This window comes from Pollachius pollachius, assembly GCF_949987615.1.
Source record: "Pollachius pollachius genome assembly, chromosome: 13".
Lineage (NCBI taxonomy): Eukaryota > Metazoa > Chordata > Actinopteri > Gadiformes > Gadidae > Pollachius > Pollachius pollachius.
The window spans coordinates 10,897,373-10,918,462 of NC_136946.1; the positions used below are offsets into that span (position 1 = coordinate 10,897,373).

General features: G+C 48.8%; 3 protein-coding genes across 3 annotated transcripts in view; 2 read left to right on the forward strand and 1 right to left on the reverse strand.

Moving 5' to 3' along the window:
• The window catches only part of kmt2ba (lysine (K)-specific methyltransferase 2Ba), a 30,420-nt gene extending 18,314 nt beyond the window's left edge, over positions 1–12,106 (forward strand). Inside the window, 10 exon segments of the mRNA XM_079749369.1 lie at positions 199–363; positions 365–2,498; positions 5,075–5,188; positions 5,478–5,620; positions 7,212–7,337; positions 7,904–8,156; positions 8,450–8,560; positions 8,770–8,853; positions 8,969–9,098; positions 9,876–12,106. Coding sequence (XP_079605495.1) covers positions 199–363; positions 365–2,498; positions 5,075–5,188; positions 5,478–5,620; positions 7,212–7,337; positions 7,904–8,156; positions 8,450–8,560; positions 8,770–8,853; positions 8,969–9,098; positions 9,876–10,151 — 3,536 coding nt within the window. The 3' untranslated portion in view covers positions 10,152–12,106.
• Positions 12,107–13,020: 914 nt separating this feature from the next.
• On the forward strand, positions 13,021–14,889 carry LOC307084550 (trypsin-3-like; the record flags this gene model as incomplete). The annotated part of the gene is made up of 5 exons (XM_079748974.1): positions 13,021–13,060; positions 13,171–13,321; positions 13,667–13,920; positions 14,405–14,541; positions 14,740–14,889. The coding sequence occupies 5 exons, from the start codon at positions 13,021–13,023 to the stop codon at positions 14,887–14,889; spliced, it is 732 nt and encodes a 243-aa protein (XP_079605100.1).
• A 588-nt stretch (positions 14,890–15,477) lies between these two features.
• LOC307084866 (small ribosomal subunit protein eS19-like) lies at positions 15,478–17,666 on the reverse strand (the record flags this gene model as incomplete). Its single annotated transcript, XM_079749370.1, has 5 exons — positions 15,478–15,504; positions 15,811–15,865; positions 16,613–16,796; positions 17,274–17,374; positions 17,596–17,666. 5 exons carry the CDS (start codon positions 17,664–17,666, stop codon positions 15,478–15,480), a joined length of 438 nt encoding a protein of 145 aa, XP_079605496.1.
• Between the last annotated feature and the right edge of the window lie 3,424 nt (positions 17,667–21,090).

Here is a 21,090-nt window from a genome sequence, read left to right on the forward strand (position 1 = left end):
GCTCATCCAGGGAGGGGGGCGAGCACGGGCCTCTCTAGAAGGTGCTCTGTTGGTAGACTGAGGGGGGGGGGGGGGGAAGGGAGGGATACGTTTAGGGCAGGGGTTAATAGCGCATCGCTGTGGACTGGTAGACCCATAATGCCTTCCCCTGATCCTCTCATTCACACGTGCCCTCCCCTCGTCGTTCCCTCCCTGCAGGGTCCGCTCCTCCGAAGGCCCACCCCATCCTGACCCTGCGGGACCTGGACGACACCCGTCGCCCCCGCCGCCTCTCGTCGCGGAGCCGCTGCAGCTCCTCCCCCACCGAGAGCGAGCCCCCCCGCTCGGCCGGCCCCGGCTCCAGGACGCCGCTGTTCGGCTCCCCCCCCCCGCTCCCACCACGACCTGCCGTCCACGCCGCCGTCTCCGTCGCGGCCGGGCCACAGCTCGGCGACCCCGCCCACCTCGCCCTCCGGCTTCTCCCCCCGGAGAGGCAGCGGTGCCACCAGCATCACCACCCCCCCCACCCCCACCAGCACCAGCAGCATCTCCCCGAAGGGCCGGCAGCTGTTCCGGATCGCCACGCCGGTGTCGGCCGAGGTGCCCCAGGACTTCATGGCGCCCTCGGAGGCGGAGGCGGGGGCCACCACCAACGGCGTCGCCCTGGACGCAGACGTCCTGGAGGAGGAGGTGGCGCAGCTCATGGCCCAGGAGCTGCCCTACACCGTGTTCGACGCCGACACGGAGGTCGCTGTGGCGTCCATGCTCAACGCCAAGATCGAGTTTGACGAGGCGCTGCTCACTGAGGACGTGGCGCTGCACCTCGGGCCGCCCGGCGCCGGCGGGGAGGCGGCGGGGGTCGAAGGTCAAGGCGAGGAGGCTCGGCGGGAGGACAGTCAGCGGCCGCCGGGGGGCGGGGCGGACGACGACGACGACGTCGACTGCAGCCCCTACTTGAAGTTTTCCCGCGTGGTGGTGGTCCGGGAGCCGAGCGAGGAGGGGGAGCGTCCGGGCGGCCCCCAGGCCATCCCCCAGCTGGACGGCGCCGACGGGGGCTCCGACAGCGATGAGAGCGAGGCGGCGGGCGGCGACGGGGCGCCGGGCGGCGACGGTGGCGACGGTGGCGACGGTGGCGACGGGCCCCCGGGGCCCACCGACTCGCCCACAAAGAAGCTGACCGTCGCTCTGCAGAGACTGGAGTCCGTCTCCGTCGCCCCGCAGCAGTCCACGGCGAGCCCGTCGGCAGTGCCGCCGCCGCCACTCGCCGCGGAGCCGGGCCCCCTCGACAGCCACCTGCTGGCCGAGGAGGTGGTCCTGGACTCTGAGTCGGCCGCGCGGGAGAAGGGCCAGTTGGACCCGGCCACCGGTCACTTTATATCCACCGACGACGGCACCATCGTGCGGCTGGCCAACAAACCGGGCCTTGTGCTGGACACCAGCACGTCCTCCACCGACTCCATGGACGAGGCACTACCCGAGGCGCCGCCGCCCAAGCCCACCGTGGTCCCCAAAAGCGTGGCCCCAGTGAGTGTCAAGCGCATCTTTCCCAAACCCTGCGTTCCCCAGCACAGCTCGGAGCTGAGGCTGCCCATCGCCTCCCGCTTCCTGCACACCGCCCCCGCCCCCGCCGCCGCTGCCGTCAGCTCGGCGCCACGCATGGTCACCTCCCCCATCGTCATCAACGGCCTGCCCATGCAAACGGGCACGCCGCGGGGGCGCACCATCGCCATCCGCTTCGACTCCTCCAAGCCTGGGGCACCGCAGCAGCTGCTGATCCCGGCGCAGGCCGGCGCGTCCCACTGGGTCACATCGGTGCCCCCCGCCCCGCAGGTCCTCCTGGTCAACCGCCAGGGGCAGATCCTTCTGAAGGACCCCCGCTCCAACACCTACCAGACGCTCAACCAGAACTCGCCGGCCTACGGCCGGATCAGCCAGGTGGCCAAGATGCTGCACGGCGGGACCGCCCTGCAGCGCTCCGTCCCCCGCGTCATCGTCAAGCCGCGCGCCGGCTCCGCCCACCCGGCCCCCGGCTCCGCCCCCCCGGCCCCCGGCGCCGCCCCCCCCCGCCCCGCCCTCGGGGCCCCGCACCCCGCGGCCTACAGCGGCCGGGTCATCGTGAGGACTCTGCCCGTCAACCGCATGGCCAGCGCTTCGGCCTCGCCGCCGGCGCCCGGCATCCAGGCGGGCGCGGCGCAGGCCATCATCAGCCAGGCCATCGCCAACCAGCGGCACACTGGGCACCCCCAGCCCGCGGCGCTCAGGGCCGGCCGGCGGCCCATGCCCAGGATCCTCACCCCCACGCAGTTCAGGGCCCTGCACATCTCCGGGAAGGCGGGGTCACCGGACGCTGCGCCGGCCGGCCAGCCCAACGCCACCGCCACCGCCGGTGTCAAGGAGGCCGCGCCGTGGCACCACTCGCCGGCCGGCATCAAGAGGCTGGCCACGCTGTCGGACCGGCCCGGGAGGAAGAGGTGCCGGACGGACTTCATCAGGGATCTGGACGGCCCGCAGGAAAACAGGTGGGACAGGACAGGACAGACACACACACACAGACAGACACAGACACACACACACACACGGAGACACACACACAGAACAGACACACACACATACACACACACACACACCCCCACGTCCCCTACCTGGTAACGTGTTGTTAAGTCTCGCTCTCTCGGTGTCACACTGACCACCAGAACACAGCTGCTGCCGGGGAATTGATATGCAAATCAGCAAATGCTCTCCAGTCCAGTTTGCTCTGTAGCTCCCTCACGTAATGGCTGCTGTACCTCTGCAACTGAAAAGGGGGCTCAATCAAAATACATGGGCTCTATCGTAAAGCTAATTGTTGGTAAAACACACACACACACGGCTAATTATGATTTAAGGTATTTTCTAAACCAATTTTGAAAAAGTGTTAATGCCGATTTGCATTAATCTCAAGTGGGCTAGGCCCTGGCGAGGTCCGAGCGGGTCAAGGGCTTCCTAGTGTTTAATGGTAGAATAGAGCGGAGCACTTAAGGCTTTTAACGCGCGCAAACCCAACTCAAGCGCCTAACTCGCATAACCATGCCTCCAATGGACGGAAGAATTATTTGCCATTTAATACACTGCACTTTATCCCACCTACACAAAAAAATGAAGATCTGCCGAAAATGATAGCGTTGGCTTGTGTGCATGATGGAATTCCTACCGCCTCATTCATTTGTCGTGATTCAAAAAGCAAAAACATGCTCCCTTGGTGTGCAAGGTACATTTAAATGTTATCTGCACAATAACATGCCAGAAAAACAGCTGAATAGCTAGAAATAGAGTTTTGTCCGTTTTTAGCATTCTTCTATTGGTTATTAAAGGATAATAGGATAAATACTCTTAAGATTAGGCAGGGGTTGACTCTAAGGTTTCAAAAGCACTTGCCCATCGGGCAAGTACAGGTCATGTTCGACTTGCCCGAATGTAATGTTCACTTGCCCAAATTAAAATCAGTATCGTGAATGGGGCTCTTTTTGCCAGGCACCTGGCCTCATTTTGGGGAACTCAGAAAACTCATCCTAGCTCAGACTGAAGCTGAATGTTATCTTCCACATATGTACGTGTTTAAAAAATAACAAACTTCTTCTTTGTTTACTTATTTACCAAATGGTCACGTCATGCCATGAAGTGATTTCAGTCCACCGTTGCATCCTATTAAAGCTATCGCCCAGTTATATGTAGACCTGCATGCTTTCATCTGGATTTTATGCAAATGTAAATAACTAAATGTCCAAGGTAGTAGCAAAGATATGTATTTTTTTACTTTCACGTTTCTTGTAAGTCTAACTAAACAATCACAATCGTGTTTATAGTAGTGTTGTCACGAAACTGGATTTTCTAACTTCTATACTATACCTAGAAAGACATTGATATTCTATACCATTTTCGATACCTGGGGAAAAAAGTTTTTTTCAGGGAAGAACGTAACCAAAGTAAATAGAGTATATCTCCAAAACTGCTAGGGCTATAATACTACATCTTGGTGCCAATAGAAAGATTGTTGTGCAAGTGAAATATTCAATGTGGATACTACTGCATAAGTCGAAGATTACATTTTCACCTGAAATAATTATGTCATTATCAGTTGGTATCACTGTCTTACTATGAGACACAAAACGGTAGATATCTTACCATCTTGACAATTGACACCTCTATTTTAAGTTCAGGGCAAATATAATCGAATGACACCAAGCCAAACATTCAAAAATACACATATGGCCACTAGACTGCGCTGAAGAACATGTGTTCTGATTGAAGTCAATTTTACCTAATTTATTGTAAACACCATGTTTAGTTGCAAAATTTGGCCGCTGGATTATCTGTTTATGGTGGTTTAATGAGATCAGATTCAACTTTGTGGACAAATTTCACAAAGGTAAAATTTCATTTTTGGTTGTTAAAAGAAAAGGGGAAGTATCTTCTTAGTTTGTTATTTGCGAGTTTTAGTCCCAGAATGATATGGTTTAGATTGTCGGAATCAGCCGAGGCTCAGCTTTCATATAATATATAGTTTGTGCAGGTCCAATTTCGGGAAAAAAGATGGCTATTGCTGTGCATGTGCACAGTTATGAAACCCAAAACCGTGTTCTTGCATTTGCATGACTTTAAATGATTCTTTTGACTTTCCTTGGTAATCTGCTTTAATCTAATTTACTTCCAAACCGCAAAATGGTTGCTCTGCAGTTTTTAGAAACTCTTAAATAAATAGCCTTTATATGAACAAACCCTAAAAAATGCACTTGCCCTTTCGGGCAACCAGAAATCATCTCAATTTGCCCAACTATTATTTTTAGTTGCCCCGGGCAAGCGGGCAACTGTTAGTGTCAACCCCTGGATTAGGTACTCCAGGCTCTGTGTCTGCGTTTAACTGGGCTGATCCAAGCATCTGTTGTGCATGATTCTTATTTTCAAATGCTCTGGTATTGATGGCACCAGTCGTCTTTTTTTGTACACAAGGGGCCGTTTGGTTTACAGCATGATTTTAGCCTCGAACTGTTACCTGTGAGTACTCTCCTCCCGTTTTCTAAATAATAAGTCCCACAATGCCTTGCACTCTTCCCCACAGATCCAGTGGTGTGAGAATGAAGTCCCCTACGTTGAAGGAGGTTCTCGATCTGAACAAGGAGATGGTGCCAGAAAAACCAAAGAACGCAGATCCAGACTCTGCAGTACACGCCAGGTTGGTGAAACATAGCCAATAGTCCATCAATTAATAAAAATGATTCATTTTAGTATGTCTTTCTGTGTAAAATAACCCAATGCGTTTTTATAAATACATTGTCACGGCCAGGGTTGACCAAAGTAATGAAAAAGACGATTGAGCCATGTATATCATTGGAACACAAACAGAAACATCAATGTTTACGCCACAGGCTTGTATTGCGTAACATCCTGTTGACCCATTGTTGCCGTTTCCATTCATTTTCCTACCGTTCTCTTGTAACGTAACCTCTCGTCATGTGCCCCAGCTCCCAGCAGGCGGACGGCAGGCCAGGCGGGGCCCAACACAGCAGGAGTAGTGGGGGTGGTGAAGGTGGGGACCTTCAGGGTAAGACCAGCATCTGGGTCAGCGCTCACCACGGAGACCTCTCCGACTGGGGCCCTTATCCAGGTCGGCTGATCTCCTCCCAGAACCCCTCGTCTCCCATTAGCGGATACATGGTGACGTCACCCCTTAAAGGAGAACCAAGACCCGGCACCACTTTAAAGAGTAGTTAGCGTTAGACGGCTCCCTCTCTGGGTGACAAGACACGCATGTTGCCGCTTGCAGAACCTCAGCAGTTGCTGGTTAGTTTCTTGCTGGCAGCCCTGCCCAAGAATAAGAGAGAGCCTAAAATTATTATTTTGGGCCGGGTCAGAGGGATTGGTTCTCCACGGGGACGTTGAAATGTGATTGCCCCAAGTAAAGTTGTAGAAATAGAATTTAATGTTAAGATTGTGATTACTTTTTTAGTTTTTTAGTGTCCTCATACAAACAGAATGGACCCACATCTATTCCATGAGTCGTGTTCACACAGATAGAGCTGGACGCAATCTGTCTCACGATATACTTATTCATATCGGTCGTCCCGATAATTATGAACACAGTAGTCTTTTAATAAGTCAACACTAGAAAGGCTGATGACAACGCCCATGTACGTCAAAACCGATGTCTGTACCTACAAATCTGCCTGAAAGACCAAGACACCTGCTCTAAAGCATTATTTTGGAGAAAACAAAAGGAAGCACAAATTGGTAAATGTTCAGGTTTAATTATATTATCAGTCCATGTAAGAAAAAAAGAGGACAAAATGTGTGCATATGACAGATTACATGCACAGGGCCAAGAGGGCCAAAGCTAGAAAAATAGTCAGCAGTTGCATAATGATGCACCAGTGGTGGTTTTGCCGGTTTGCTTAAACTATCATGGTAGCTCAGAATCTGACTCAGAAGGCTCTGGTGGGTGATATGACTTCAGATGGTACAGCCTGTTGGTGTGTTCCCGGAATGAGTCAGCACCACTCTCTGATCGTGATGAACCGATTGCGAAATCCTGGCCGATCCAGGAAAAAAAGCAAAAAGAAAGTAAAAACCCTGATCCGATGCAGGGTTCTAATGACGTGTTCTCACTAAGAACGAGTCGCAGTATGTTGAACTGTGTAGAGCTAAGCCATCAGGCAGCAACACTACAAAAGCCATTGTTTGGTCAATATTTATACTAATAAATATATTATACTAATATAATAGGTGAATTACAAAGTACCCAATAGCCTTACTGAAATGCAATTAAACCGGATACGTCTCAATTTTCATAACGGATATAACATTCATATAACTGTTAAGAAGTATTTCCTGCTAGCTCTTAACTGTAAAACAGGTTTAAGAACTGGCCAGCTCTGTTGTGGGTGTAACGCACATAGTTTGCATATAATAAAGATTCTTTCAATGTGTCCATTTGGGAAAACTATCACGGACAGAAAAGACATCACCAACTGCCGTAACCTATTGTAATCTGCCTAAACCCATGGGGCTGTTTCAGTACTGTTAATAATGTACATCGGAAAATATCGATTTAATTTCTATGAAAAATATATATCCCTGCTAACTAGGCCGATTTTATTCCTATTGATTTAAATGTTGATTTATCATCCACCACTACAAACAGTGTGTTTCTCCGGATGTGTTAGGAAGAAAACAAACATTGACAATACCTTCATCCTCAGGATTCAGCTCCGAAGAGGAGGGCCCGCCTCCCAAACAGGACAACAGGAAGTACATGAACCAGCCCCACCTGCGCTTCGAGATCACCAGCGACGACGGCTTCAGCGTCAAGGCCGACAGCATAGAGGGTACGACGGCCAGCTACTCCCTATGTTCATTCTTTGGACGTCAGCGTGAGACCTTGGTGCATGTTACACACAATATCACGCTGTTAACGTAGCAACCATTTAACATCCCCATATCACTGGGCTGGGATCATATAGAGAAGACTTGTGAGAAAACACTCATACACGGCTATCTCTTCACAAGGTGTGATGAGAGTGGGTGCTGAGTGGGTGCTCCTCACAGCAATCCAGCTGAACGGCAGCAAGTGCTGTGAGGTTTATTTCTTCCCTCCACCAACGTGCCAAACTCAAATCCCCTGTTTGGGCAAACTGCTAAATCACACTCTTATCCCCATTGATTGAACCTCGGTCAGCGTCGCCGACGTGCATATCTTGTCAAGTACACAACATTACACACACACACACACACACACACACACACACACACACACACACACACACACACACACACACACACACACACACACACACACACACACACACACACACACACACACACACACACACACACACACACACACACACACGCACGCCCGCGCGTTGATCCCCGTGTGTCCCTCCTCCCTCAGTGGCGTGGCGCGCGGTGACGGAGGGCGTGCTGGAGGCGCGGGCCGGCTTCCACCTGCGGCAGCTGCCGCTTGGCGTGGCGAGCGGCCAGCGCATGCTGGGCGTGCTGCACGACGCCACCATCTTCCTGCTGGAGCAGCTGGAGGGCGCGGGCAGCTGCCGGCGCCACCGCTTCCGCTTCCACCGCTGCGACGCCGCCGAGGTGGAGTTGCCGCTCAACCCCAGCGGCTGCGCCCGCGCCGAGGTGTACACACGGTATGGGCAAACCGCACGCACGCCAACACACGCGCACGCATGTGAGCGTGCCAAGACGCGCGTATTTGCAAATGCTCGGGTCAGTGTTTGCGGTATATGCACGCACGGACGTGCGTAAACTGACACACGCACGGGCAAATGCACACACAATTCAAGTGTTTAACTCTATATGAAATGTTTTATCATTGGTTAAGTTGTTATCCCAAGCTTAACACTAAGCGTAGCCCTCCAAGAGGTGACCCTGACGCATCCCCCAACACCCTTCTGCTCTCCTCACGCTCCTCTCCTCACAGGAAGTCGACCTTCGACATGTTCAACTTCCTGGCGTCGCAGCACCGGCAGCCTCCCGACATGGTGGCCCCCTGTGACGAAGAGGACGACGACTTCCCGCTCAAATCGTCCAGGTGAGCTCACCTTGAGCGTGCAAGGTGTCGTGTGCGTCCGCCCCTTTCACTCAGGCGAAGAATTATTAAAGGAGGAATGTGCAAATAGGATCCGATGTGTGTGAGTCGATACGCTGCACTTTCTGTGACCCGTCTTTGTAATGCTTGGCGTTAACGTGTGTACTATTCATCCGTTCATGCGTGATTGCTTTGGGGCTCCCTCCCAACAGACGCGCCACCAGCACAGAGCTTCCCATGGCCATGCGCTTCAGACACCTGGAGAGAACCTCCAAGGAGGCCGTCGGGGTTTACAGGTGACTGACCGCCTAACCGACCCTACTACTACTAACACTAACTTAGTAACTTACTATACTAATCCTCATACTCATGATGTTGTTCCTGGCTAACCGTCCTGTGCTCTGGACCTAGGTCTGAGATCCACGGCCGTGGCCTGTTCTGCAAGAGGAACATCGAGGCGGGGGAGATGGTGATCGAGTACGCCGGCAACGTCATCCGAGCCGTGCTGACCGACAAGAGGGAGAAATACTATGACAGCAAGGTCAGCCATGGGCTCCTCGGGAATATCTCGACGTACCCTCTCCCGGGGTTAATAAATTCACGTTTTATATGGTTTCGTAACGCTAGGTAATCTATATCGCAATGGACGGAAAAAATGATAAGATATGTACGTTTTGTACGGCTGGGGTTTGTTTAGAAACTGAAATCGTGTTGCTGTTGTATGGCCGTTAACAGGACAGAAATGCACGTGAAGTGTGATGGTGGGATTTCTGCTCCACCTCTTCCACCACAACAGCCCCCTCCGGGGGTAGCCCTCAATTGACTTGCCATGCAGATAGACATGTTTTGAGCCGTTTGCCTTGAGAGTACAGTCTACACAGTGAGTCCTGGTCCGAACCAGCCAGCAATCAGAAAACACTCGGTTGACATTCTTTGCATGCTTCGTTTTACCTGAGGTTATTTTATGATGCAGGTCCAAGTCTATCTGACACCAAAAACCAACGGCTGTCATTATCCCCTGTACCATAGACCTCTGTAGGCTCCATAAGATGCATGTCTCCTGTCATTTGAATCAACATCCTCAGTTGTGTAAACTGGGATTGTGTTATCATATGGATAGTGGATCTCTCCTGCCGTCTGTCTGTCTGTGTCTGCCTGTGTCTGTCTGTCTGTCTGCAAACGGGTGTGGACATGCTTCTGATTGCCCACCCTGTGCTTCTGCACAACTAATTCCCCCTCGGGGGTTGGAGTGGGGGGGCCCAACAAAGTCCCGTTCTCAACGGCCCTCGTAACGCCCCGTGTGTCTCGCCTCCCGCAGGGCATCGGCTGCTACATGTTCCGCATCGACGACTTCGACGTGGTGGACGCCACCATGCACGGCAACGCAGCGCGCTTCATCAACCACTCGTGCGAGCCCAACTGCCACTCGCGCGTCATCAACGTGGACGGCCACAAGCACATCGTCATCCTGGCTTTGAGGAAGATCTACCGCGGAGAGGAGCTCACCTACGACTACAAGTTCCCCATCGAGGACGAGAACAGCAAGCTGCACTGCAACTGCTCCACCCGCCGCTGCCGTCGCTTCCTCAACTAGGGGGTGCCGGCTTCTGTCCTCTCTCCTCTCTCACACTCACACACACACACGCACAAACAAGTTGGCAATCTTGCTGTTAGTACTTGAATTTCAAAGGTAAGACCTCAGGGGGCGCGTAGGCACACTGCTGTGAGGTCACCGACCCTCGCGTTAACAGAACAACGCGCTGGTGGACAGAACGGGCCCGTTCTGCCAAGGAGCTCGGTCTCAGACGTTTCTTTCGGGGATGGTGGCGCCTGTGTTTTTCTATGCCTTCTGTACTCTCCGAGTTCTCGGCTGTGAGGATGTGGCGTCGTGGCCGTGCGTCACTTCTCCAGGGGGCGGGGGGCGGGAGAGAGATCGATCACAAGGACCCAATTGTCCGGACTGTTGCTGTTTATTCGATGACGCCCAGATGTGGTTCTGTTTAAACGCAACGCAGCATGCCCCGAATCAAGGCCCTCTCCCTGGGAAACGCAAACAGTCACCCGGCTGGCATTGAGGAGATAACCGTGGAGAGTTGCAAGTGACAGTGGGCGTGACCACAGGGAAGTGGGTGTGGCCTTATGGCAGAGGGCGTGGCCATGGGTGTGGCCACAGGTCCCTGGGCGGTCACGTCCGCAGGGTCATTTTCTCAGTACTGCTCTGTTATCCCAAGAGGGAGGCCAGAGAACGCGTGTTGGATACACGAGGAGGACGAGAGGAGTCCTTAGCACCTTACCACCCCACCTCCCCCTCCCCCCATGTCCACTGCTAGCATGGCTGTAAATAGCAGACGGGAAGGAGCTTTGGGTTGGGGGTGAAATGGGAGATAAACCCGTTTTCAGTTGGGCCACCTTGTGTACATTATCAGAGTGGCGATGTTTTTAAGTTTTAACAGTCCCGGAAACACAACTCTTGCGAACGGAGAGCTGCACATATTTTTTTCTTTTACTGTTACAAAGGTGGTGGTTATTTTTGCTATTTTTATTCTTTTGCCCATATGTAGTACAAGGTTGATTTTGAAATCTCCAACCCCCCCGCATCTCCTTTTTAGTCACTGTTGGGATGTTTCTATGTGTATAACAGAGCTTCTGTGACCAAAATGATGTTGTTTCTTTGTTTCTTTTGCATTTTATCCTGGAATTGTTTTCCCCATATTTCTTTTGGTGCTGTCTAGGTTTATGGAGGAGGGTTCGTCAAAATTCTAAAATAGTGATGAAACTGCTCCCTCAGTCATGTTTTCTTTTGTATATTAGAACAAGGGTTAACGAATATTCAACATGCTTACAATAAATGTGTTTCAACTATTATCTTTGTACTTGCTACTGAAGAGCCCTCTTTCCTCCAAGTAGATGTGATTATTACCTATGTACATCTCCGGTGTCACTTCCCTCGTGTTCATCAAGCCTCAGTCCCACCACACCGCGTCTCGGACCCTTATTGTAGAGTGTTCTACCTCACAGGCACCGCCCACTGGCAGCAGCTTCGTCATTTAAAACATTGCACTCAATGTGTTCATTTTGGGGGCAGGATGAAGGATGTGTCTTCATGATTTGTATACATTTGTATACATCTAACCTGGTCAGCAAATATATTGATAAATGCTATTGGTCTTGTCTGGAGCAGTTTAAGTGACAAAACTGTGTTTCTGTCAAATACGTGTTTTATGTCAGGTTAATTTGTGTGGACTGAACGTGCAACGTTTTTTCCATTTGCTGATTGGTGGAAAAGCAGCCAGTGGGTCACTCAGTTTTAATGTTTTTATTGCAGGTTTGGCACAGTCCCATGAGCACTCAACGAAGTACATGTGTGTATTTATGTCTTATTTTTGTTTGCCGTTTACATCAGTTGAAAACGTATGTCATGCTTTTTGATTTGCCACCATTTTGTCTCCCAGTCCGCTCCGCCTTGTACATAATTGTATACAAAATTTCTAAATCTGTTTAACATTTTCTACATGTTTTTATTTATAATGTTTTTGCCCAATAAAAAATCTTGACAAGTTACAAAGTGTTGACATTTGCTTCCATATGTTTTATATGATGTTGTCACGGTTCTACATGTACTTGGAACAGCAGGAGAGCATTCGCATTTCCATCATGCTGATATGTAAACCGTACAGCCTAATGAATGGCAGACTTTTTATTTTAGTTAATCAATTCTTACCTGCAGCGCAGATGTGTTTTAAATTAATTGAGAGCAAATGCATTCATGCAGTTATCCAAGAAGGCAGCATTTTACTTACTTTCTAAATAAGTGTGCGCACTACATATTGTATGTTATGTTTTTTATTACTCCTTTTAGATCATTTCCTAAAAGTGCTGTGATAAAGACTAAACTTTTGGCTCTTAATAGTTCAAACTGAAATCTAAGTGGAGGCACATGCTGAATATTTGATAAGTCAGAGTTAAAGAAGTCCTGCTCTATGGAAGACGGGTTTGAATTACATAGATCAGTGTTTTAGCATTCATGTATTAAATGCCCTCCCTGCCAAGAACAATACCATAAGGTTGCCATACATTTTAAAGATTAAAAAAAATCCACCGCCGTTTAAAATGTTAGCATACAGTACAGAACCAAACAGCCTACCTATGGCTGTTGATTTAAAGAAAGTTGCGTTTGTAACAGTAATGGGTTCTCCGCCAGTGAGATGAGGGACATGACGCCGATGTCAACTGTACAATCTTTTGATCAGATACTGTGTACTATTTAGTATCCCCCTCTGCTTCTATTAATAATACATGGGCTGGCGGCGTTATCCTTTTAGTTTATCAGCCAAGGCCACCTATCTCCCACCATATGACCGTTTCCCATAGTAATGTATGCAGACCATGGCCTGAAGCCGTACATGTCATCTGTATATATATTAAAGTTAATGTTATGGCGGTCATTGATTCACCAAGTCACCATGAAGGCCCTGGTTTTCCTCGCTTTACTTGGAGCAGCACGTAAGAGACAAAACGACTACCTCTTAACATTTTCCTGTTTACCTTCACCTTTATTTCCACATTGTTTACGTATGTACGCCTGCACTAAACATATCACCGTCGTCTGCTAGTGGCTGGGGACGATGAAAGGATCGTTGGAGGGTACGAGTGCCCCAGACACTCTGTGCCCTACCAAGCCTCGCTGAACGCCGGGTATCACTTCTGTGGTGGATCCCTCATCTCCAGCCAGTGGGTTGTGTCTGCGGCTCATTGCTACAAGTCGTAAGTTCACCGCAGCACTGGGAACTTAAAAAAAACAGCCTTTAATGTCCTATGAAAATCTCTGCCCACTTTCTGTTCACGGAAATGCAGCAGGCGCTTTAATACGAAAGAGGTTGTAAAAAATAAATCAATAATCTGTGGTTGGGCCGCTCAGGGATGCCTACAGGTGCTGAAACTGGGGATGAACCCAGAACCTTTCCGTCTGGGCGAACCCAAAAATTAAAATTGTTATAAATAAAAAAAAAAAAAACCCGCAAGAATACCCTGCCCGCAACAGGTACGTTACCAAGATCAGTTTTAAGTAATTTCTCTACCCTTCATCCCTTTGCGTCTTTCTGCCGCCAGTCGCATCCAGGTGCGCCTTGGCGAGCACGACCTCACCGTCAACGAGGGCACGGAGCAGTGGATGGACTCGGCCAGGGTGATCAGGCACCCGCAGTACAACAGCAACACTCTGGACAACGACATCATGCTCATCAAGCTCAACCGCCCCGCCACGCTCAACAGCTACGTCCGGACGGTGGCGCTGCCCTCCCGCTGCCCCGTGGCGGACGAGAACTGCCTGGTGTCCGGCTGGGGAAACATGGCCGCCCCCGGAGGTATGCTTATATTTAATAATTGAAAAGTTGCAAGCCTATGCATTAGAATATCCACATAAATAACGGGGTGTAATGTGTGCAATTACATGAGTTATGTTTTTTTAATTTATATTTTGATGTATCCTAATTCAAGCAGAAATCCTCCACGAAGGGGTTAACAACACACCCATATATATACTGTTGAAAACCATTGTGTATTTCAGTGTAAAAATATTAACTTGAGTGTAGGATACTTCTAGTGAAATATGAGTAGGCCTACGGTTTGATTAATCAATTTGATTCGATAATAGATATAATAATCCTCCTCTTTATAAATGATATCCCATAAAAATGGGAAACACATTTTATGCATGTCTGTTTTGTCTTAAGTTTGCAGATTCGATTTTATTCAACACATTTTTCCCTGAATGAGCTGCATTTCAACACGGTGACCAAGTCTGCGGTTTTCCTTACCCTTTCCTTTGTTTTCCCCTGCAACCTGCAGACAACTTCCCTGATAGACTGCAGTGTCTGAGACAGCCAATGATTGATGACAGAATCTGCCAGAACGCTTACCCCCACCTGTTCACCCAGAACATGCTCTGCTCTGGATTCATGCAAGGAGGAGCCAGCAGCTGCCAGGTGAGCAAGCGAGCCCCAAGATCGCCTGGTGTCGATGGCTGAGACTTAAACCTGCACTATGTCACTTATCTACGATCACTCTTTACTCCATTAAAACAATATGTGAACTAGAAAGCCTCCCAGTAACCAAAATAAACCCTCAATCCATGAGACAATCCATCCAGGTTTATTTCTCCCCCCCCCCCCCGTCTTGTGTAGGGCGACTCCGGCGGACCCCTGGTGTGCGGCGGTCAGCTGCAGGGAGTGGTCTCCTGGGGATACGACTGTGCCATGAGGGACCACCCCAGTGTCTACGCCCGTGTGTGCCGCTACAACGGCTGGATCGGTAGTGTGATGAGCAGCAACTGAGCGTCGACTGCGCACACACACAGGAGTGTGTGCACACTCACCTATACGTGTCTGAACGGGACCCATTTTGTAAACGTGCTTGGGTGCATAAACCAAACTGTTTATTTACTTCTCAATGTATTATTTTGCAATCAACAGAATATTGTGGACAGCATGGGTAGCGTGCACAAGTAGTTACAAGCCTTTGCTGTGAAGGGTAAAAAGCAGGATGCATGATTAAAGTGAGTGGCATTTAAGCTCCGGTTTTTCTGTGTTTTTTATTTTTTTATTGGAAGGTACAACGTGCATTATTCAGTGTCCTTTCAACACGCCGAGCATACAGAATAACATTGACCTAATGTCCTCAGTGTTCAGAATTTCTTTCCGAAGTCAAGGGAATATCTTTCCACACCAATTTCTTTATATTAAAACCACTCACCGGCATAAGATTTCTGGCCTTCATGCAAAGAATGTTCAATCCCAACATTGGACCTCAACCTGTGAGTGTTTTCTAGAGGTGTCTAAAAGTCAAGTGCACAGGCAGGAATGCAGTCAAGCAATTCACTTGGCTATGATGTTAGCATGCTCTTCTTGTCGCCTTCAGGAACATCACTGTTTCTTATTCGCTGAAGCAACCTTGATATACAAAGCGAGCAACAGAGAGAGAGAGGGGAAGGGAGAGGGAAAGGGGAAGAGAGAAAGGGAGAGAGAGATAGAGAGAGAGAGAGATAGAGAGAGAGAGAGAGAGAGAGAGAGAGAGAGAGAGAGAGAGAGAGAGAGAGAGAGAGAGAGAGAGAGAGAGAGATAAAAGAGAGTTGATTCATGGGTGGTTAAGTTGACGGACAGATACATAGAGAAAAGCGGAAAAAGCTTTATGGTGACATAATAATCCTATTATTGAGTGTGTTTTTCGTGATTTTTTCTCAAAGAAAAACCACCCACCTGACCAGCAATCCTATCGAGATCTCGCTGGCCTTGAGGTGTTAGTCTCCGGCCACTGTGAGCGCAAACACATATTTAGCAATAATGTTAAATAAAAAGAGTCCAACGTGGTTCTGTAAAGCTAAATAGACACATCATGGCCTTGAAACTTTACAATTTACACAACACATGCATTTGGGAGAAAAATTCAGTTATCACCAAATACTAAGTGCAAGCAAATATTTTTCCAAGTAAATAAGAAAGTCCACATTGTTGTTTTTATCAAGCTATGTAGGCCCAGCATGTCCCCGAAAAATCCACACATTCTTGCATTGGGATAAAAAAAGAATGTATCACAATGAACTAAAGATCATGTGATTATATGAATATTATGCACTTGTTTTTAACTGCATATCCTGCCTTTATGGAGAGTCTTATCTTATCTTACTGCCCTTTATGCCTACTGGCATGTAGGGCAGCAACAAAGGATGGGGAGTGGGGGAGTAACAGTGTTCAATAAAAAAGGGTTTCTCTTCTTCATAGATAGCAAAAAGAATACATTTAAAATATTCACTTTTCTTAAAAAGGTGACCTTCAGTCTCTTCTTGGTATTGTAATCTTATTGTTAAGATTATTTTACACTGCAACTCTAGCCAGAGCCACTTTATATTCATTTTCAACACCACTATCAATGCAAAAACAGTGATGTCAACATCTCTCAATCCAATTATAACCCAATACGCTAGAATTAAATATGAGTTTAAAAATCCCAATAATAATGATAGAAACGTTTTTTTCATCAAACACTGAGGGCCAGTCTCACCCATTGGGGTCCTTCTCCGCCATCTTGAGGGCCTCCAACGCCTGCAGGACCTTCCGGGCCACGTTCCTGGAGCCCGCGCTGAAGTGGGCGGGGCATACGCCGTTCCTCTGCCGTCCGCCGTAGACCTTGATCATAGCGCCAACCCCCACCCCACCCCTCAGATACAGGTGTCGCGCCGTGGAGGCTGATGTTTGGTGAAACGTAGAGAGAAAACCTCTGCATTTACCCGGGTTCATCTCTGAACATATCTGATTATCAGTGTTATTATGATCAGGATCCAAAGTGTGTATGATATTATGACTGTTATGGTAAAGAGTCATTTGTAGATGTAAAGTAAAGTGAGGAAAGTGAGACCATGGCTATGTTTGAATTGGACACTTGTTCCTTCATTCCCCTTATCATCCTATATAGTGAACACTATGTAGGATGATAAGGGGAACACATGAGGAACACATTTGCATTTAGAACCAGTGTGTGGCTATTGGACTGGTCTATTGGAGGAATCTGATGACAATTGAATTGGCTATGTGGGATATAGTGAAATAAGTGTGCGTACAACACTACAAAATGGTGTCACCCTAAAAAATGGCCTAGGTGGACCAACTTAAACACAGCCCATCATTAGAAATGTGGCCCTGCTCATGATGGCCATCCAACTCACCGACTCTGGTGTAGAACCAGTTGTCATCACAGGGAGCCAGCTCTTTATGACTTGCCAGTTTCACTGTGTCCACCCATTCAGGGACCTTCAGTTTACCAGACCTGACAAAAAAAAAAAAAAAGCAGTAAAACATGTTCGTTAGTATGTTGGTAAGTTCGTTGGATTGTAATACAAATGTAATTAACATTGTAAAACCATGTGGTTACGACATACACCTGTGTTGTCCAATCACATGACTTCATTCGAAGACTTGATTGACAGGCGTCTCTCCATGTGGCCAACAAAATGCGCAAATACAAATGAGCGGCACGAAACCACTTACTTTTTAAGGAAAGCCGACAATGCCTTTACGAAGTCCTGCTGGTTGACGTCCTTCACCGTAACAGCTGGCATCTGAAGCGTAAAAGTGAAGGTAGGTTTGAAACAAGAGACAGATGCCGCATTTGTGGTGGCGAAATGCACCACACTATTAGCTATTATTCCCTTCTGCTAGCTACCTCAGAAGTGTACACAAAAAAACGTTTACCTCCCACTGTCAATAACAGCAACACTGTTGTTGTTGTTGTTGTTGTTGTTGTTGTTGTTGTTTACCTTGCATCACAGACAAACTGGTCTATGTGATGAATATGTTGCTCTTCGTAGAATGCCCTGATAAAACGCAGTTACTGGGCTAGGGAGGACGCCCAAGCATGGGAAACTAACTACGTTTCAGTGACGTGCCTTTTCACTTTATTTACTTTTTGGGGTATTATGTAAAATTTATATTTTATATCTAAAATAATTTCTCTCTTAACGTTTTGTTTTCAATAGAGATGTCTGTACTTGTAATAACCTTTACGGATGCTTATGAAATGCAGCGGCCACTACTTCTTGATTCCAGCAGAGGGCGTGCTTGCGGCAGCTATCTATGAAACATCTGTCTTGTGTCCCGGATTGTTTCAGACTCATGACAACGCTGCTGCTGCAGTGGCTCCAGACAGACAGAATGCACCCTTGCAGACACAAATGGAGCACGAGTATGACACACTATTCTTTCAGGGTAACAAAGAAGCGTGGGGAACACATAAATCCTGGCCAAAAGGGCTGTAAGAAAACAGAGAAATAGATAATCTATCTATCAAAACGACACTAAATCGCCCTAGCCCCCATATTCCTATCAACAAACATCTTGTCCTACATCATGTGTTTGATGTTCCTTTTTTTAAATACTCTTCGACAAATAATTTGACATTTGCGCATAGGTAAGTATTGTCCTTGGGAAAGGAAGGACGTTTTATTAATTTATTTGAAATCGAAGGATGTCATTCCTAATGGAAATGCAGCTAGGCAGTGATGAAGGTTGCCGAAGCAGCTCCGTTTACACAAGGTGACAGAGTTATCAGCATGTTTTCTTTAACTCTCTGTTAGCCACTGAACCCATCGTTGGCCTCTCTCTATTCATATCTTTAAGCCTCCGCTGCACTGTCGGTTTAAATGTTGCTAAACTATCGTTTGTTGCCGTTGAGTTCAAAATATATGTGGTTAATTTACGCATACATGCTAATTGTTGTTCCGAGGCCACTGTCGAAGAGCTTAATAAGTGTAATACCGACCTTTTCAAAGTGGATCATATTTCATCTTCTGCTTACCCTCTTTTCAATCCAAGACTACATCTTTTCAGTCTCCCATATCCTCCTAAACCTCAGTATGAGAGCTCACTGAGCCTTCATCTGATCGTATCGGCTTTAGGTCGTTTTAGTGAGAAACAATTCATCAGAATAATTGGTTGATGTTGTCTTTTGTGTGCCTTGTTACACTGTAGGTTGCGGTATCACCATGCATAACATGGCTGTGGATCACCACTACTTTAAAAGATACACATCTCTCTGATTGATTTCTTACTTTATTTTCAATAACTGCTTTCAGTCAACATGCAGCTTATTAGAATCAAAATTATGAAATCTTGAAAGACATAATTATTAAGTCGGGGTCAGTTGCCTACTGCAAATGGACTGCACACAGGTAAACTATGCTAGTCATTGTACGTTCGTAACACAAGCCTGATGATTGGCTTGTTTTCAAAAGAAATAGGTAATTACGCTCCATCCGGTAATTATCAATGCAGTAACCACTCTTAACGCTGGCAGCTGTTTTGACCACTTCTTTCCTGGCTCAAATAATCCATTCATATAATATGTGTTGTAATGATGTCGGCTAACACCACATGTGGCAGTAATGTGCAAAACATTACTTTAGAACAAACGCTGAGCAATCTGAAGAAATGTGAAAGCATACAGTGCAGCGGCGGCCAGACACACACAGCAACTCTGTGCTCCCTGTATCAGCTCTGGCAGGCTTCTTCCCCTCCCCCCATTCTCAACATCTCTCCCTCGCTCTGTCTATCTCTCTCGCGCGCTCTCTCCCCTTTTTGTCCCCCTCGCCCTCTCCTTTTTCCTTCACTTGTGCTCTCTCTATTTCAAGCCTCTGTCTCGAAGAGCAGGAAGGGAGAGGGGAGAGTGAGGCAGACACACAGCGATGAAGCGAGAGAGAGGGGGGAGGGGGGGGGGGAGCAGACAGGATTTAGAGTTCAAGTGCATGTGCAGAAAATAGCCTGGCTAGAGCAGGAACGACGCAGAGGAAACCAGGAAAAGGGACGGCAGGGGTAAGAGACAAAGCCACACAGCAGCTCTCTCTCTCTCTTTCTCCCCCCCCTCTCTCTCACTCCCCCTCCCTCCCTCTCTCCCTCTATCTCTCTCTCTCTTTTGCTTTCTCTCGTTCCCTCTAGCTCAGAGAAGGTATTAGCCATGGAATGAAGTGGGTGGGGGGGGGGGGGGGTTGAGTTGTCGAGGTTGGATGGAGGCACAGAATCGCATAAGAAAAAAAAAAAGGTATTCCAGCCCCCTCCCCTTTCCTCTCCCCACCAGCACACTCCTCCTCTCATTTCTCCACGAGACCACGTTCTCTCCCTCTTTCCCACTCTCTCTCACTCTCTTTCTCGCTAGCTCTCCTTTCTCTCCCCTCCCACCTCGCAGACATGCACACACCCAGAGCCTTTCCCTCACTCACTCTTGCCTTACGATCCACTTTCACCAGAGACCACAGGCAGCTCAGGGCTCAGGGCTCTTAGCTCTTTCAGCGCTTTTTTCCCTTTTTAAGTTTGCTTTTAATTCCGCTTCATCTTTCCTCCGTACTGCATCCCCCTCTCTCTCTCTCTCCCCCCCCCCCCTCCCCTCCACCACCACCTGCATTTCCTCCTCCTTTACGCGGGAGGCGTGTACTGGCGGTGGTGCCTCTGCCGGCACAGCTCCCCAGCAGCCCTCCGCGTCCCCTTCCCCTGCTCCCTGGGAGACATGCCGGTCATGGACGGCTCCCTGGCTTAGACCGCATGCCACAGAGCCACCCGTGCCTTCGCCCTTTCGCTTTTGCCTTTTTTTGCTTGTGTTTCGTGTTGTTAGTTTTTCGAACTCGTCCCCCACCTCGCCCCCCCACCCCCTGGCCGCGTTCAGGTTCTTTGTCTTTTTCGTGTGTTCGTTTTACCTTCCTTATTTTTCTCTTTTTGTTCTCGTACTTACTGTGTGTTCTGAACCCCCGTATGGCGCGTGGGTGGAGGAACAGGAGGAGAGAGAGGGAGAGACGGAGCTGAACGGACAGATGGGACAGAGGAGACAAGCAAAGGATCGGAGGAAAATGGAGAGCGAGAGGGAGAGAGAGAGAGGTATGAAGGAGATAGAGTACCGGCACTAGCTCGGGGGTGGGAGGGGGTGAGAAGGTGGGGGAGGGGGGGGCGGGGGGGGGGAGGTGGGTGTACGGGATAGAGTAGGACGGAGGGATGGCCGAA